The sequence below is a fragment of the Microtus ochrogaster genome, chromosome 16 (genome assembly GCF_000317375.1).
Source record: "Microtus ochrogaster isolate Prairie Vole_2 chromosome 16, MicOch1.0, whole genome shotgun sequence".
Lineage (NCBI taxonomy): Eukaryota > Metazoa > Chordata > Mammalia > Rodentia > Cricetidae > Microtus > Microtus ochrogaster.
In genome coordinates, this window is record NC_022018.1 from 42,865,318 (window position 1) to 42,879,986 (window position 14,669).

Here is a 14,669-nt window from a genome sequence, read left to right on the forward strand (position 1 = left end):
TCCCTTTTCACGTGTTGGCTATTTTTGGAAATGTTTTTTTCCACCCACCAAAAGAGAATTAAGAAAATTCTAGCATGCTTCTGTGTCAGCAAGTGCTCTTTCAGCCCAGGGACCAGAGGATGATTGATGAGCCTGTCAGGCCTACAGTAGCAGACAGAGAAAGTTGGCAGAAGTTCAGTGTTACTGAAAGAAGTCTCAAATACTTATTTCATCTCTTCTATTAGCTTTAATCACATTTCAGCATGAGCCAAGAATGAAGCTTTCACAGTCGGCCATACATTTACACAGGCAAGCATTGTCAATTTTCTGCAGTGAAAACACTGAGATATCATGAGAGTGAGGTATTTTCTTTCTTACCGTTCTTGACTAAAGAGCAACAGAAAATACTAGAAAGACTCACCCGCACCTCAAATCCACTGGCTGCATGCATGTCTGTTTAATTTATAGCAAATGAAACTCAACATGGTTCTTGGATTAGATTAAGGGCAAGTGTGTAATGACCACAGTGGTGATGGACAGTGGTGTTCCACTGGACACACCTGCTAGAGGACGGACATTAATACGCAGGGGATTCACCTCTCACATAGATCATCTGCTGCGTGGATGGACATTTCTGGCCTGCCCAGAGCCAGTCTTACATGGTTCCGGAGGGACTCCATGTGGACTCTGCTGACTACCCACTGAGCAGCTGAAGCATGCACAGATGCTGTTCCTTAAAGAGCCCACACAAAGCAAAATGGACACAAAAGGAGAGAGGGGGTACTATGGGCAGGATGATGATCCTTGGAGAGGCTAAATGTCAAAATACATTTTGGTAGGATTTTTCTCCTAAGCATAATTTAGAAGATGAAAATATTAAATGCTACAAGGCATGTGTCATGTCACCCAGCAAAACACACAGTATTGTGTTATTCTGCAAAACCTGGTGTCTCCAAGAAAGCCCACCATGGCCTCTCTGTCACAAGAGGAGCTGTTCTGACCTTCCCCAAGGATGCTGTGACAGGCAGCTGTCATACCTGCCATTACCCTTGGTGACAATGAAGTGGACTCTTGGAGAACTGTGCACACAGCAATCTGAGCTCATCACCGAAAAGACCAAATCTGACTCGTAACACATCAGTCCCGTTTTCACTCTTCTTCAGATGATCACATTCAGACATGCAAGCACTCTTCTTCCAGTGGACATTTATCTGGCTCCAGAAGTTTCTCTCTTCAGACCTAGGAGTGCCACTGCGTGTTTTTCTAAGCTTGCAGAAGAGGCTCTGTGGTTGGTAGAAAGATTTGGGGGAAGCCAGTGCCTTCTCATTCATCTGTCCCTGTAGATCAGATTCTTAAAAGGTAGAAAACTTTGCTAGGTCCTTCTCCATTGCGGCATACTGCTCTCTGAGCCTTTCCATGGCTCTTCTGTGCTCATCGTCCACTTCAGCTCGGCGCTGTGGCTGTTCTTTCAGGAACTCCTCCCACTGGAGCAGACGCTGCTTCTCACTAGCTGTCAAGTGGTCATGAATCACCTGAGAAAAGAGAGCATGAAAGCCACATAGCATTTTTTGCACATATGCAGATGACACAACAGAATGCTGTCACCTGACAGTTATTTTAACAACCAGCAGATAGTCACAGTGCTAAAAGTGCATGACTGTTTCAGTACGCATTAAGAACATGATGCATGAGCTCTGTAATCCCAAGACTTGGGAGGCTAAGGCTGGAGGGTCACTTTGAGTTCAAGACCAGCCTGGGGTACAGAGTGACCTTGCCTTATAAGTAAATGAATGAATGAACGAATGAATAAATAAATAAATGTATGATATTAGAAATATTTGAAACTTTCCTTACTATAAGTGAACATTTCTAGAATTTCTAAAATGCTCAATGTCTTTATTGAACCAGATAAAGGGATCTGAACCCAGAGCCTAGAGATCCCCTGGGCTGGTGCTCCACCACCAGCTGTCTCTGGGGCTTCTAGCATAATTAAATGACAAAAATTCAAGTCATCTTCACCCTTTTATTTCTTTCAAGGTTCTCATTAACTATAGATAGGTTTTTTTGTTTTGGTTTGGTTTTTGGTTTCTTGAGACAGGGTTTCTTTGTGTAACCTCTCTGGTTGTCCCAGAGCTCACTTTGTAAACCAGGCTGGGCTCAAACTCAGAGACTCACCTACCTGTCTCCAAGTGCTGGGATTAAAGGTGTGCGCCACCATGCCTGGCAACTACATATAGTTTTAATAAAGTCTAAAAAAATACATATTGAAATATCACTGCAAGAAGTTAAATTTTCTGACTTACATTTTCTGATACATTAAAAAGAATCACATGTTAGCAGTCACTGTAGGAGATTCCAAGACATCTCAAGGTTCAGTCTAGTTTTAAAGTGATCACCACCTCATGTCAAATATCTAAGTTGTTTTCAAGATGGTGTTCATTTCTGTACCTACAAAGGTTTGCTTTGAGTATCATAAAATACAGATATAATATTGTAAAAAGAAAAAAAGGGATTTGGACTCTGTCTAAGTTCTATGAAACAAACCACCAGAACCTATACAGAACACGAGGTCCTTCTAGATTCCTGCATACCAATTCCAAAGGGCCCAAGAGATTCCCCAAATAATACAGGCTACTGCTGTTGTCCATAGTTGCTTCCCAGAGCTTGAAGGTAAATCTGAATTGCTAAAGATGCTACATATATCAGATAGGACTTGGGAGACTTGAGTCTCCCTGAGGTACTATGTAAGCTGTCCAAAGAGGAAAGCACCTGATGCCTATGGATCACATCAATGATTAACATGGAAGACAGCCTTAAGTTGCAATAGCGGCACTCACATCTTGGCTGTAACCAACAGCAGTCTAACTTATCCTTATACCCTCAGGCAAGTGCAGCTCTTACTCCTGACCAAAGAAGCTCTCTTTGCAGCAGATGAGAACTATTACAGAATACCACTGGTCAAAATGCAGAGAACAACTGACCATGGGGTACCCAATCCCAATGAATACATCTACAGTGCTACCTCTACCCTAAGACTCAGAACATCTTAGAAGAGGAGGTGGGAAAATTGTTAAGAGCGAGAGGACCAGAAAGTCTGCTGTGGAACTATATCTCCTAGAAACACACATGAAATCTCAATAATATGGCTATCTAAACAAGACCCAAACAAGATAATACCAGCTGACATGCTAACATGGAAGGGGAAAAAACTCATGATGCCTCGGCCCCAGACAAAGAACTATAGGCAACTGACAAAGCTGAGAGTAGGAGAATTAGACTTTCCAAGGATGAGCTCCCTAATTGGTTGTTCAATACCAAGTAGTCAACCCTGAAGCTATTAATACTAAATAAATCCAGCAGGTTGCATTTATTTATTTACATGTATATATCAGAAAAAGAAGCCATGAATTTAAGAGGGAATGAGGGGTGCCTAGGAAGGATTGGAGGTAGGAAAAAGAAAGGAGAAAATGATGTAATTATATTTTACTTTAAAATTTTAAAAATTGAAAAAAAGGAGTCAGAGAACAGACTTTGACCTTGAATGACAGCACCATTACTAGGAGAATGGTGACTGTTTCTGACAGTTTATACGTTCTGGGGCCTCTACAAAGGCCAGTACATTCTCAGTGCCTATGAAATGTACCCCAGAACTAGTCGCTTGGCAAAACTTACCCACTTCTAAAATTGCCTCTTGTAAACCATACTATCTCATTTTCAGACAAATGAACGAAGGCTTAAGGAAAGGCCCTTGTCCCTCCACTGTCCCTTATCTAATAGCTGGGCTGCTGAGTCACGGTCACTGAGACCCATGCCTTTCCTACCAAGGGCTGCATACCAGGTCTTGGGAAAGGTGGTTTTACAGAGGCTGCTAACCTCTGTAAAAAAAGCTTTGGCTATAGGTTTTCTGCCAAGTTGTCCAATGTTGTCAAGAACCTGAAGTCTTTAAGTGGGAATTAAATGAGTCTGAGGATGTGGTTTTAGTTCCATGTTCCCCTAAAAACACGCTGCACAGAGCACTAGGATGCGAACAGGCAGTGGAGAGTGGAAAGGGAGGCCACACGAGGGTGCTACTCCAAGTGATTTGACAAGTAATTTAAACAACCATTTTAATACATTATTGCTTTAAGCTGTTAATCTTACAGGTTGGAATTCTCTAAAAACTGAACAAAATAGGAGGAGTTTATGACATTAGCTTGAAGAAATTTTTGTAAAAAGAAAACAAAACTACAAAAACCGTGACAGTCTAAAGGGAACACCAAATACTAAGAAGAGAAAACATAAACACGCTTTATGAAAATGGCACCTTGTTCAACTTGATCTATTTATTTATTTATTTGTTTGTTTGTCTATTTATTTATTGTGTGCCCCTTTGTCAGTCCGAATTCTTTATAATAAATACAGGGAACAGTAACACACATGCTCAGATGTTAGTCTTCTCCTTTCTTTGTAACTGAAAAGCAATCACTGGCTTAGCTGGCCTTTTGATGTGTTCCATAAGGAAGCTGCTTGGGCTGCCCTCCTGCCAGACAACATCCGAGTCAGTGCAGCTCAACAGAGAGAAATACAGACCTGGGAGAGGGCACAACAGCCTCATTTCAAATTCAGGATCCCCCACCACCAACATCAAGACACTGTGCAAGGTAAAAGTTTCTTTGGCCTAAAGAACTGAAGAAAATTATACTTTGTGTTCATAAATAAAGTTTATGAATACTGGAGGCAATGTCTGCCAAGTTCCTAGCTTAGTGCCTGAGGAACTTAATAAAAGGTAAATATTATTATATAAGTCACAGTAAGCTTCTAAAAAGCATACCACACCACTGTTTACCCCCCCAGCCAGCTAAAAGCGTGTTTCTTAATTTTAATACCATAGTTTTCCATTTTAAGCAATAGGTTTTGTAATTCAGACAACACAGGTGTCTCAGGCAAAACCACAATCCTCCCATCTTTGTGTTCAGTTCATTGCACCTGACGTAGTAACTGTTAACCAGATGGCTGTTAGAAAAGATTCTTAAGAAGGCCAGCATCAAAGATCAAAGATCAGCACTTCTAGTCTTAAAGAAAAGAGGGTGTGTGCATGTGCAGTCAGTGGAACTGGAGGTAGAGGAGGTTGTGAGCGGCACTGTGTCATGATGGGAACTGAACTCTGCTCCTCTGTAAGAGCAATATGTGTTCTGTCTTTGATTTATTATTCATTTATATTTATATGTATGTGTGTGTCTGAGTAGATGTTACGTGTGTGGGGGTCCCCTGGAGACAGAAAGAGGTGCTGGATTCCTGGAGCTGAAGTGACAAGCAGGTCTGAGCTGCCTGAAGTGAGTGCTGGGATTTAAACTCGGGTCCTCTGGAGGTGGGGGGCTCCTAACACTGAGCACCCTCCCCAGTCCAAAAGTGGTATGCCTCTTCAATCCTGAACCACTTCCCCAGACCAAGGACCTCTTCTGTAGTGCAGAATACTGTGACTAAAGACGTAAACATACCCAACTAGCATTCTGCTGACGGTCAAATCATTCCTTGAACTCAAGGCCCAGGTGACCATTAGATTGAAAACTGACAGTTCCCAACCCAAATGAAGATCTTCTGTGGCTTTCCTACCAAGGAGTTCCTGAAGTCATTCCAATTAGCCCTTGCCTAATCTCCTGCTTTAAATACGTTAGCTATATGCTCAGGTGCTGACAATGCTGTAAGTGCACACTTGCAAGCTAGAGAACAAAAAACCTGTAAGGTCTAGCTAAAAATACTGCCATTTTCAGAAGACACTGGGCATAAGCATCCAACATTTCATACATTCCAACCAGACACTGGTGTCTGAGACAGCACCAGAAGAGGGAGGGGTTCATCAATGGGGTAGGAGGAAACACTATAGCACAGGGGCAGAGAGGAGTGAACACTCCAACACAGGACCCCAGGGAATCTGGAATAGAACATGGCACAGTATTTACCTCTCCATCTTCTGCTACGGTAAATACTACAGTCACCTAAACTTTTGCATTTTAAATAATACTCAGTTTTATAGAAGATAGATCTAAAACATGAAATACTTCAAAAAAGACAAGAACATGGAATATAGTTTTTTAAAGGCAACCAAAGTCATAAAATACTGTGCTTAAAGATAAAAACTTAAGATTTGTGGTAATTATAGCTAAACATTAATATTAGATTTGCGTCTTAAAAAAGAGATAAAGAATTGCCATATAATTCAGAATTGCAATTTGGGATATTTGCCTTAAAGAGTTAAAGGAAAGGGTATGAATAATATTGTAAACCCATGTCAACGGCAGTATTATTTAGGGCAGCCAAGGGTTTACCCAGGTGTTCACAGAAAGGTACAGATTCTTCAAGTGTAGTGTGAGTGTGTGTACATGTATGCACACAAATGTAGTGTGTGGATATACACATATAGTTATATATATGCATAATTGCATAACCATCCATCCTTTAAAAGGACAAAATTTCGGTGGCATACTATTATGTGAACAAGCCTGGAAAACCAACTCTGAAGAAATAAGCCATCTTGAGCTAGGGATATAGTTCAGTTGGTAGAGTGCTTGCCTGGCATGCATAAGATCATGGGTTTAATCTCCAGCACCACCAAAACCCAAACCAAATAACAAAAACAAAAACAAACAAAAAACCAAACAAACCAGGACTGGAGACAGGTACCTGTAATTCTAACACTCAGGGGGTAGAAGCAGAAGGTAAGAAGTTCAAGGTCATCCTCTGCTACACAGCAAGTTTGAGACCACACTCAACTATATAGTGAGTTCAAGGACCACCTGAGCACACTTTTATTATGATGTAATCATAAAGACAGAAAGTAGAATGCTAGATGCCAGGCACGGAGTAGATGATGAATTAGTGTTAACAAGTACTGAGTTTCATGGCTCGGAAAATTAGTCAGTGGGCTACAACTGTGCAGCCAAAGTGAATAGCTATAATGATATCATCTTTATCTACTTGGAAGTAAGAATAATAATAAATTGGCTTATGGCAGTACCACATTAGAGACATTTAAGTAGAAAATGATCCTGAAACTAATTTATATCTAAAACCAAGTCTATGAATAAAGCCTGGTCACACAGGAGAAACATTTTTGCATGTACTAGTTTAAGTCAGTAGTTCTTTTCATCTTTAAAAGTTGTTTGGCATGGGGACACAGGATGAGAGAGAGATGTTATGGCAATTAGAGGGCAGAGGCCAATGCTAAGGAAAGCGCCATGGAGACCCCATCATGCTTGTGGTCTACAGTGCCAGCAGCACCAAGGCTGAGGAACTCTACTAATGGAAAATTCTTAACAGGTCAACTGAGGTTGGAAAGGTCTTTTGGAAGCCAACATGGCAGCTAAGACCTATCTATAATCCTAGCACTCAGAGGCCAGCCTGAGGGGTTCTGGTGAGATCCTGTATCAGGAAGGTTTGGAATATCTGTCAATAATACATATGATGTTGCATTTACACAAGCTTTACATGAGCAGAGGGGAAATGACTTCAGAAAGAAGTATCACTATAAAAACTATTAAAACTATTTTACATGGAGCAATATGTACTCATCTTACTTTGTATTTTCTAATTCTATCAAGAACAATGGTTATTTTCAAATTTAATCAAGAATGAGGCTTCATGTAATGTCACTGCTCTTCTGACAATATCATAAAGGAAGCTAGCTAAAGTTAGTAAATGTCTGTGGTCGAGATGAAACAGAAGCTCACCGGAGTGGCTAGCCAGGGCTGCCAAAGTGGATGTGTGTACACGGACCAAGTTTACGCTCTGACAGCTGTTCCTGGCCAGCTCACCTCTCCACAGTCTGTTGGTGAGAGCAAGTGGAATTCATGAGCCAACTGTATTTAGTTCACTATTCTGTCAGTCCCCGGAATACAACTCTGTATTAGGGTAGTTCTTAAGACATGCTAGACAACTGCAGAATGCGCATATATTGTTCTTTTGAATGTACTTTTAGATATCAACTGTGGGAAATGTGATTTGGACAAATGACGCTTATCAATTTACTTCCCTCAGAATTCCACAAATTGTCTTAACATAAAAGAATTACTGATTAATGGTAACAGCCTATTTTATTCCATTACTACTCCCATCTTTCTTTGTTTTGAGAGCCTTTCAAATACATAAAACGTGGCCAACAGGATAACCCAAGGCAACAACTAACATCAGGCAGGAAAGTGCAAAAAGGTCATTTTTCATCTGTACACACTTGCTGTTCAAGGAGCTAAGCTTCACCTTTATGATAAAAGTGTGAGTGTGCGTGTGTATGTGCACACACACACATCTACTAAAACCTCGGCCATGTCAAACTTTCAGGAGGAAGTGGGTGGCAGTAAAAATGAAACAAGCAACTTTAAGGACCTGCAGCCATACACTTCCAATGCTCTGATTATTAAGTAAGTATAATACTGAAAAAAATTAGGACTTAGATTAAAATCCCAGTAAGAATGTTAGGAATTTTCACTTGCTGCTAGTCTGTGAAAATACACCTCTTTTATAACTTCAAGAGTGCTAATTTATTAAACTATCTGAGGGGAATAATCAGAGTAGCTCCTTATAAATGCAAGGCCCACTGACTCTATACTAATTCTTAGTGAAACAGCATTTCAGTATATTCAAAAATATTCATTTTTAAAGCCAGGCACAGTGCAGAAGTCTAAACCACAGAACGTGGGAACTACAGGCAGGAAGATCAGGAGTTTAAGGCTATCCTTTGCTACACAGCAAGCATAAGACCAGCTTGGGCAATATATATTAGATTCTGTCTCAAAATAAACAAAATGTGCAGCCTGAATTCTACCAGATATTTTGTTTCTCAAAAACAAAAATGCCCCTGTGCCCCAGTAACAAAGTGTGCAACACAGGACTCAGGACCCTCCACTCCCCAGAGCTGTCACCTGGACGTCCACCTTGGATGGACACTAGTTTCTCCCACCTCTTGTCTTTCCTTATGTCATCTTCCTTGCCCTCTAACAGGCGTCCTCTACCCACCAGCAACTAGATTCTTACTTGCCAGTCGGGTTGGGCGTGGACAGCCAGGACTTCCTAAGCATTCCTTTGGCTAAGGTCACACAAGTCTCCAGTAACTTGACTATAGCACAGGCTTTGGCCTACTTTCTATTAGTATTTGTGGCTTATGACTCCTGGATTTTAGATCCCTGAGTCTAGAAATTGCCTTAATCATAACAAATAATTATTTATCCCCTGGTGGCAGCTGGTAAAGAACAGGATTAAACCATCTTTACCGTCCACCCTGGCATATCCACTCCAGTCCCTGCCTCCACTTCACTCAACACTATGCTGGCATTCACCTGCTGAGCCCAAGATCAACGAGACCCTTTCTCCAAAAGTTGGGCACAGGGAATTGAGGAAGATACCAGACGTCCACCTCTGGCCTCCAGAAGCACAAATGCCCAGAGAAGCACCTGCATACCCTTCAACATACACAAATAAACATTTAAAAAGAAGATGATGATGGTACCACCATGTTTCCAAAACATCTTAGTGTTTTAGCCATCTTTAAATCTTTCCCCCTGTATATTTGTTAGTGTATGAGTTGTTTTATGTGGACATATATTTGTGCATCATGTGAATGCAGTGCCCGAGAAGGCCAGAAGAGGGCACTGGGCCCCCTGGGACCAGAGTTACATATAATCGTGAGCCAGCCTGGTGGAAGAGCAGCCAGTGCTGAGCCATCTCTCCAGCCCCATCCTTAAATTGTTTTTTTAAAATGTCAGCATATCAGAAATGTCAGAAAATGAACTTAGAGAACTCTTGGACTAAAAATAAATGCTAATAAAATAACAGATGTCAAGGATTATAAGCCTCTTTGCTCAAGTTACCTATTTTTACCTTTTCTCGTTCCTGTTCTCTCTGTTGGAGTCTGCAGATGGAGTCGTTGGCTGCTTGCACTGAAATAAAACAGACAGTGGGGGTTCAATGGCAATTTAAGCCTTTACAGACTGAGTCCCTCAGCTCCTCCTTTTTTCTGATTTATGGGGCTGTTCTCTCACAGGCAAGGCTTGACAACTACACATCCTCCAGAGCTTTCTGCTCCCTCTTCTCGCCTTTCCTGTCTTTGTAGCTCACCCCAGATGCTGCTACAACATCCACCTCTCCTCAGCTTGAAAATACATAAGATCATTTCCATTCATTAAGAACCAAAATTCTAATAAACAGTGAGTACCCGTAAATTCAAAATGCTCTCAAATCTAAAATTTTCAGAGTGCTGTTGTGCACAAGTGGAAACCACACCTCATGCAGCGGATCTCAGGAAAGACTGGTCATACAATATTACAAAACCACTCCCAGACTGATAGGAATCCCCGAGTTCCTCAAATCCTTAGGCAGTTGTGACTGGTTGTGTGTCTTTTTGCTTGTCCACTGATTCCACACACACTGTGCTGTGCACCCTGCCGCTAGCTCCTCATCTTACAAATCCTGCCTTTGCAACCAAACATTTGTTCTGGCCACACCAACCTCTTCACTCTTCTTCAACACGCCAAGCATACTCCCACCACAGGGCTTCTGCACTGCTACTGTCCTGGAACATTTTTCTGTTAAGTTGGGAGCTTAGGCCCCAGCCCCTTGCATCTATCCTAGCCTCCTGACCCTGAGAGTTAGCACTCTGGACTCCAAATCCCAGCAGGCCAGGTCCTAACCCCTCGGGTGGGGGGGGGAGGTCAGGACCACTCCTAAGAGTATTTAAGTGAACTCCTAAAACACATGGTCTCTTTTTCTTCCTACCAGTGGTTGCCTTCACGGTCCCTGGAGGCCACCCGAGAGCGCAGAAACTCCCATTAAACCTGGATATTTCTTAATTTGGCTTATTTTGATTTGGCTTGATTGGGAATTTGCATCGGCAGAGAGCTTGTGTTAGGAAAATATTCTTAACATTTTCCTCTCAGTTTTCCTGCAAGTCTCTGTCTGGTGTCATTACTCATTTTACAAATGAGGATGGATATGTTCATTCATCAGAAAGCACAGTAAACATGCCTGATATTACATTTTATTAATAAGAATCATATAACAGATGATTATGTTGGGGAGATGGCTGCACAAATGTGAAGACCTAAGTTTGGTCTAAGTACTGGGCTCCTATGTCTCTAAGCCCAGTACTGAGGGCAGAGACAGTGGAGCCAAAATGCCAAGACCCAGGTCTAATGAGAGACCTGTAGGACAGTCTGGTCTACAGAGTGAGTTCCCGAGCCTTAGCCACAGGAAAGGCCCTGGCTCCAAAGGACAAACAAGAACAAAAGAGCAGCTCTTAGCACAGCAGCATCAAGGGATGGCAGGCTGAGCACCTTACTCTCTGTGCTGCCCTCCCTTTCCAATCATCAAAGTGTTTTTAGTTGTGAAATACCTTCAGCAGACGCACAGTCCTACAGGGTCGCCTTCTTACAGCTGCTGAAGCTGGAAGCCATCTATCTAACTGTCTGCCTTCCTTCCCCTGCCCAGGCCTGATCAGATCAGGACACAAGCCCACGCCAGGGCAGGGGCTGTGATTTCTTTCAGAAATCTGTGAACCTCCACCTCCCCTCATGTTCAAAAGCTACATCACTGGTGACTAGTAACAAGCTTTGCTAGATCACAGGCGACATCTTAGGACTGAGGATTAGCTTCCCAGGTTTTTTTTTCTTAACAAAAATATGAAAACAGAATGAGAGGTGCTGATTAGATCCGCCTTCCTTCTGTGGCAGTGAGTATGATATCATCGTTCCTAAGTATGGTACTATCATTTCCTGTTTGTCTTTCTTCCTTCCTGGCTCTATGAACAGAACTTAAAAATCTGATTTTCTGTATTCTTTGTATTTCTGGAACACTCTGACTGCAATTTAAAAGAAAAGTTGTGAACCATGCCACTTTTGCTGTCCCCTGTCACGGCCCCTCCCCCAGACTATACTTACATCATTCTCCCCTCCCCTTTCCTCCCTCCAAACCTCCCCCACACACCCTTTGTTCTCTTCCAAATCCATAGCCTCTTTGTCCATTGTTATTACAGGCATCTATCTATAGCTATATAGATAGATACATACACACAAATTCTTAAATATAATCTACACAATCTGTATATGTATAATGTTAGTTATATGTATGCTTTCAGGGCTGACCATTTAGTATTGGATAATCAACTGGTGTGCTCTTCTCTGGAAAGGCTGTTTCTCCCACTCTCAGTGTTCCTTAGCTGCCTTTGTTCGTTGTGTACAGTTGAAGCCTTGTGGGCTGTTCCCCACCCACTTTGGCATGTCTACTGGTGTTGTCCATGTTCAGTTCATGTATAGGCAGTCATGCTGATGAGATATTACTGGTGCAGCTTCTACCATTACTAGAAGACATAGTCTCATAGCAAACTCCCTGATCTCCTGGCTCTTACAGTCTTTCTGCCCCTTCTTCTTCAATGTTTCCTGACCTTTCGGTTCAGAAGTGTTATGTAGATGTATCCAATGGGACTAGGCTCTACAGATCTGCAATTTGATTGTCTGTGATTTTCTGTGGTAGTCTCTATCTCTATTGTAAGAAGTTTCCTTGATGAGGCAGTGAAGACTACATTTACCTGTGGATTGCCACAGACTTTAAAAACTTCCTTCAGATGAATGATAAGCCTACAACTCTGATCCTCTATAAAACTGTCTCCATATTTGGGAAGAACATTCAGGCTCAGCACTTGATTCCCTGTGAAGTTATTCACATTCCAGCCACTTAGAGATAAAACAGAAAAGGCCTTTGTTTTTTTTAAATTTCATTTTGTACATATGTGCAGGCATGTGAGCCCCGACAGGCCAAAGGACAACTTTGTAGCTATTTCTCTCAGACTATGTGGGTTCCAGGGATTGAATTCAGGTTGTCAGCAAGTGTCTTTCCCCACTGAGCCATCTCAAGCTCAGAAAAGGCTTTTCTAAACTTATGCAATCCGTCTTTCTAAATCTAAATAAAATAATTGCCTTACTACTCTAAACATCCCCTTCCTTCATGGTCAGTAAGAACATGAGAAGGCCCATTTTGTAGGGGCTTCTTCTCATTTCATATCAGATTCTAGCTACACCCTCAGTAGGAAGCACTCTCTTGGGCTAGCTGTGCCAGGAAGCTGTACTGACTTGTGAAAAATAACAGTAACTTACCAAGTGGCCCCACCTGAGATAGGGTCTCAAGTTGCCAAGGTCACCCTCATTCTCATTATATAGCCAGGGATGACCTTGAATTCCTGATGCTCTTCCCTTAGCCTGCCTCCTGCTGCTGTGCTACAGGGCTGGAACACTTGCTATACAGGGTAAATGCGTTCAATTTACAAAAGGTTACTGAAGGAGATTAATACCCTTATGGAATTACTCTGCTGCACTTAGCTAGCAATGTCTTAATCTGTCTCATATAAAAGGGAAACAAATTTTATCATTATGTCTATGTTGTGAGCTTCAACACCATACAGCAGCAATATCTCAGACAAGCATTAGAACAGATGATAGCTGTGCTCTCAGCCATTGATTTCAAATGGGTAATTGGAGATCAGCAAGAAGGTGCTAAATACTGATTGGGTGACATACAATGGAGAAAGTCCTGAGCACATGGATTTCTGTTTTAGTAGGGAGGATGGGGCAATACACAGATAAGTATTTAGCATGTCAGGCGGTAGCAGATGTATAGATTAAAATGCAAAGCAGAAAGTGTAGCAATGCTAAAAGGAAGGGTATGGGAAATGTTAGGAAGGCCAAGAAAGTTCTTAGAGTTGATGTCTGAGCAGAGACTTGCAGGAAACCTGAGGGAATGTTCTAGGGGGAGCAGCAAGTGCAAGGCCCTGTGGTGGGAGTGTGCTTGGTATATTAGAGAGAGTGAGGAGGTCAGTATGGCCAGAACACAGTAAGGGAAAAAGAAAGTGGCAGGGTATGAAGTCAGAGTAGGGGATCAATGCAGAAGCCTCCAGGCTATTAGAGAATTTCACTTTTACTCTACAGAAGGTGAGAAGATTTTGACATAGTAATGACCAAACCTGACATATCCTATGTGGAGACCAGCCTACAGGGAGGAAAGAGAAGCAAAGATGAGTCTGGCTATATGAGTAGGGAACTGGTAGGCTTCCTGTCCTTACTTGAAAACCTGCTGAAATTCAGACGCTTATTAAATAATTGATAAGCAGGACACGTGTCTTCAGAACAGGATGGCTATAATATTCTTCCCTTAGGAGGTGCCTTCTTGTGGTTTCGGATGAGCACAGACAGAGCTTACCCAGCCTAGGACACTCTGCCCAAGTGAGCAAGGTCTGCATCTGTAGGGTCTCAACCATGAATTCCAGGAGATGAAGATGGTTCTAAGGACAGGCACCGAAGTACACACCTACCACTCTTGATGCTCTACTTAGATGAGAAAATATTCCACGTGGAAGCTTGCTCTAATGGTTTTACACAAGTGAAAAGAAGCATGGTAGCACGGGGTTAAAACACCAAGCTTTACAAAATAACTCTGTGAGGGGTGGCAGCTGGACCCAGGTTAATTTTTAAAACTATCCAGTTTGCAGGTACAACATTATTTCCATTAGAGCCACGAGACTTAGCAAACTCAACCTAAGAAAACCCCGATGCTGGAGTCCTTCTGCCGCAGCTTCTCCCATGGCTAGCGGAGAAGAGCTTCTCCTGTGGCTAGCGGAGAAGAGCTTCACCTGTGGCTAGCGGAGAAGAGCTTCTCCCGTGGCTAGCGGAGAAGAG

At 42.2% G+C, this 14,669-nt stretch overlaps 1 protein-coding gene across 2 annotated transcripts in view; it reads right to left on the reverse strand.

Annotated features, from left to right (window-relative positions):
* Bloc1s5 (biogenesis of lysosomal organelles complex 1 subunit 5) overlaps window positions 1-14,669 on the reverse strand; it is a 113,008-nt gene that overhangs the window by 77,535 nt on the left and 20,804 nt on the right. Inside the window, exons 4-5 of one of the 2 annotated variants that reach the window (XM_005355062.3) lie at window positions 9,829-9,887; window positions 203-1,511 (exon numbers count right to left, since the gene is read on the reverse strand). In XM_005355062.3, coding sequence (XP_005355119.1) covers window positions 1,332-1,511; window positions 9,829-9,887 — 239 coding nt within the window. In that variant the 3' untranslated portion in view covers window positions 203-1,331. Of the gene's footprint in view, window positions 1-202; window positions 1,512-9,828; window positions 9,888-14,669 lie in introns of those variants that run through there. The other variant, XM_026782948.1, reaches the window with a different exon arrangement.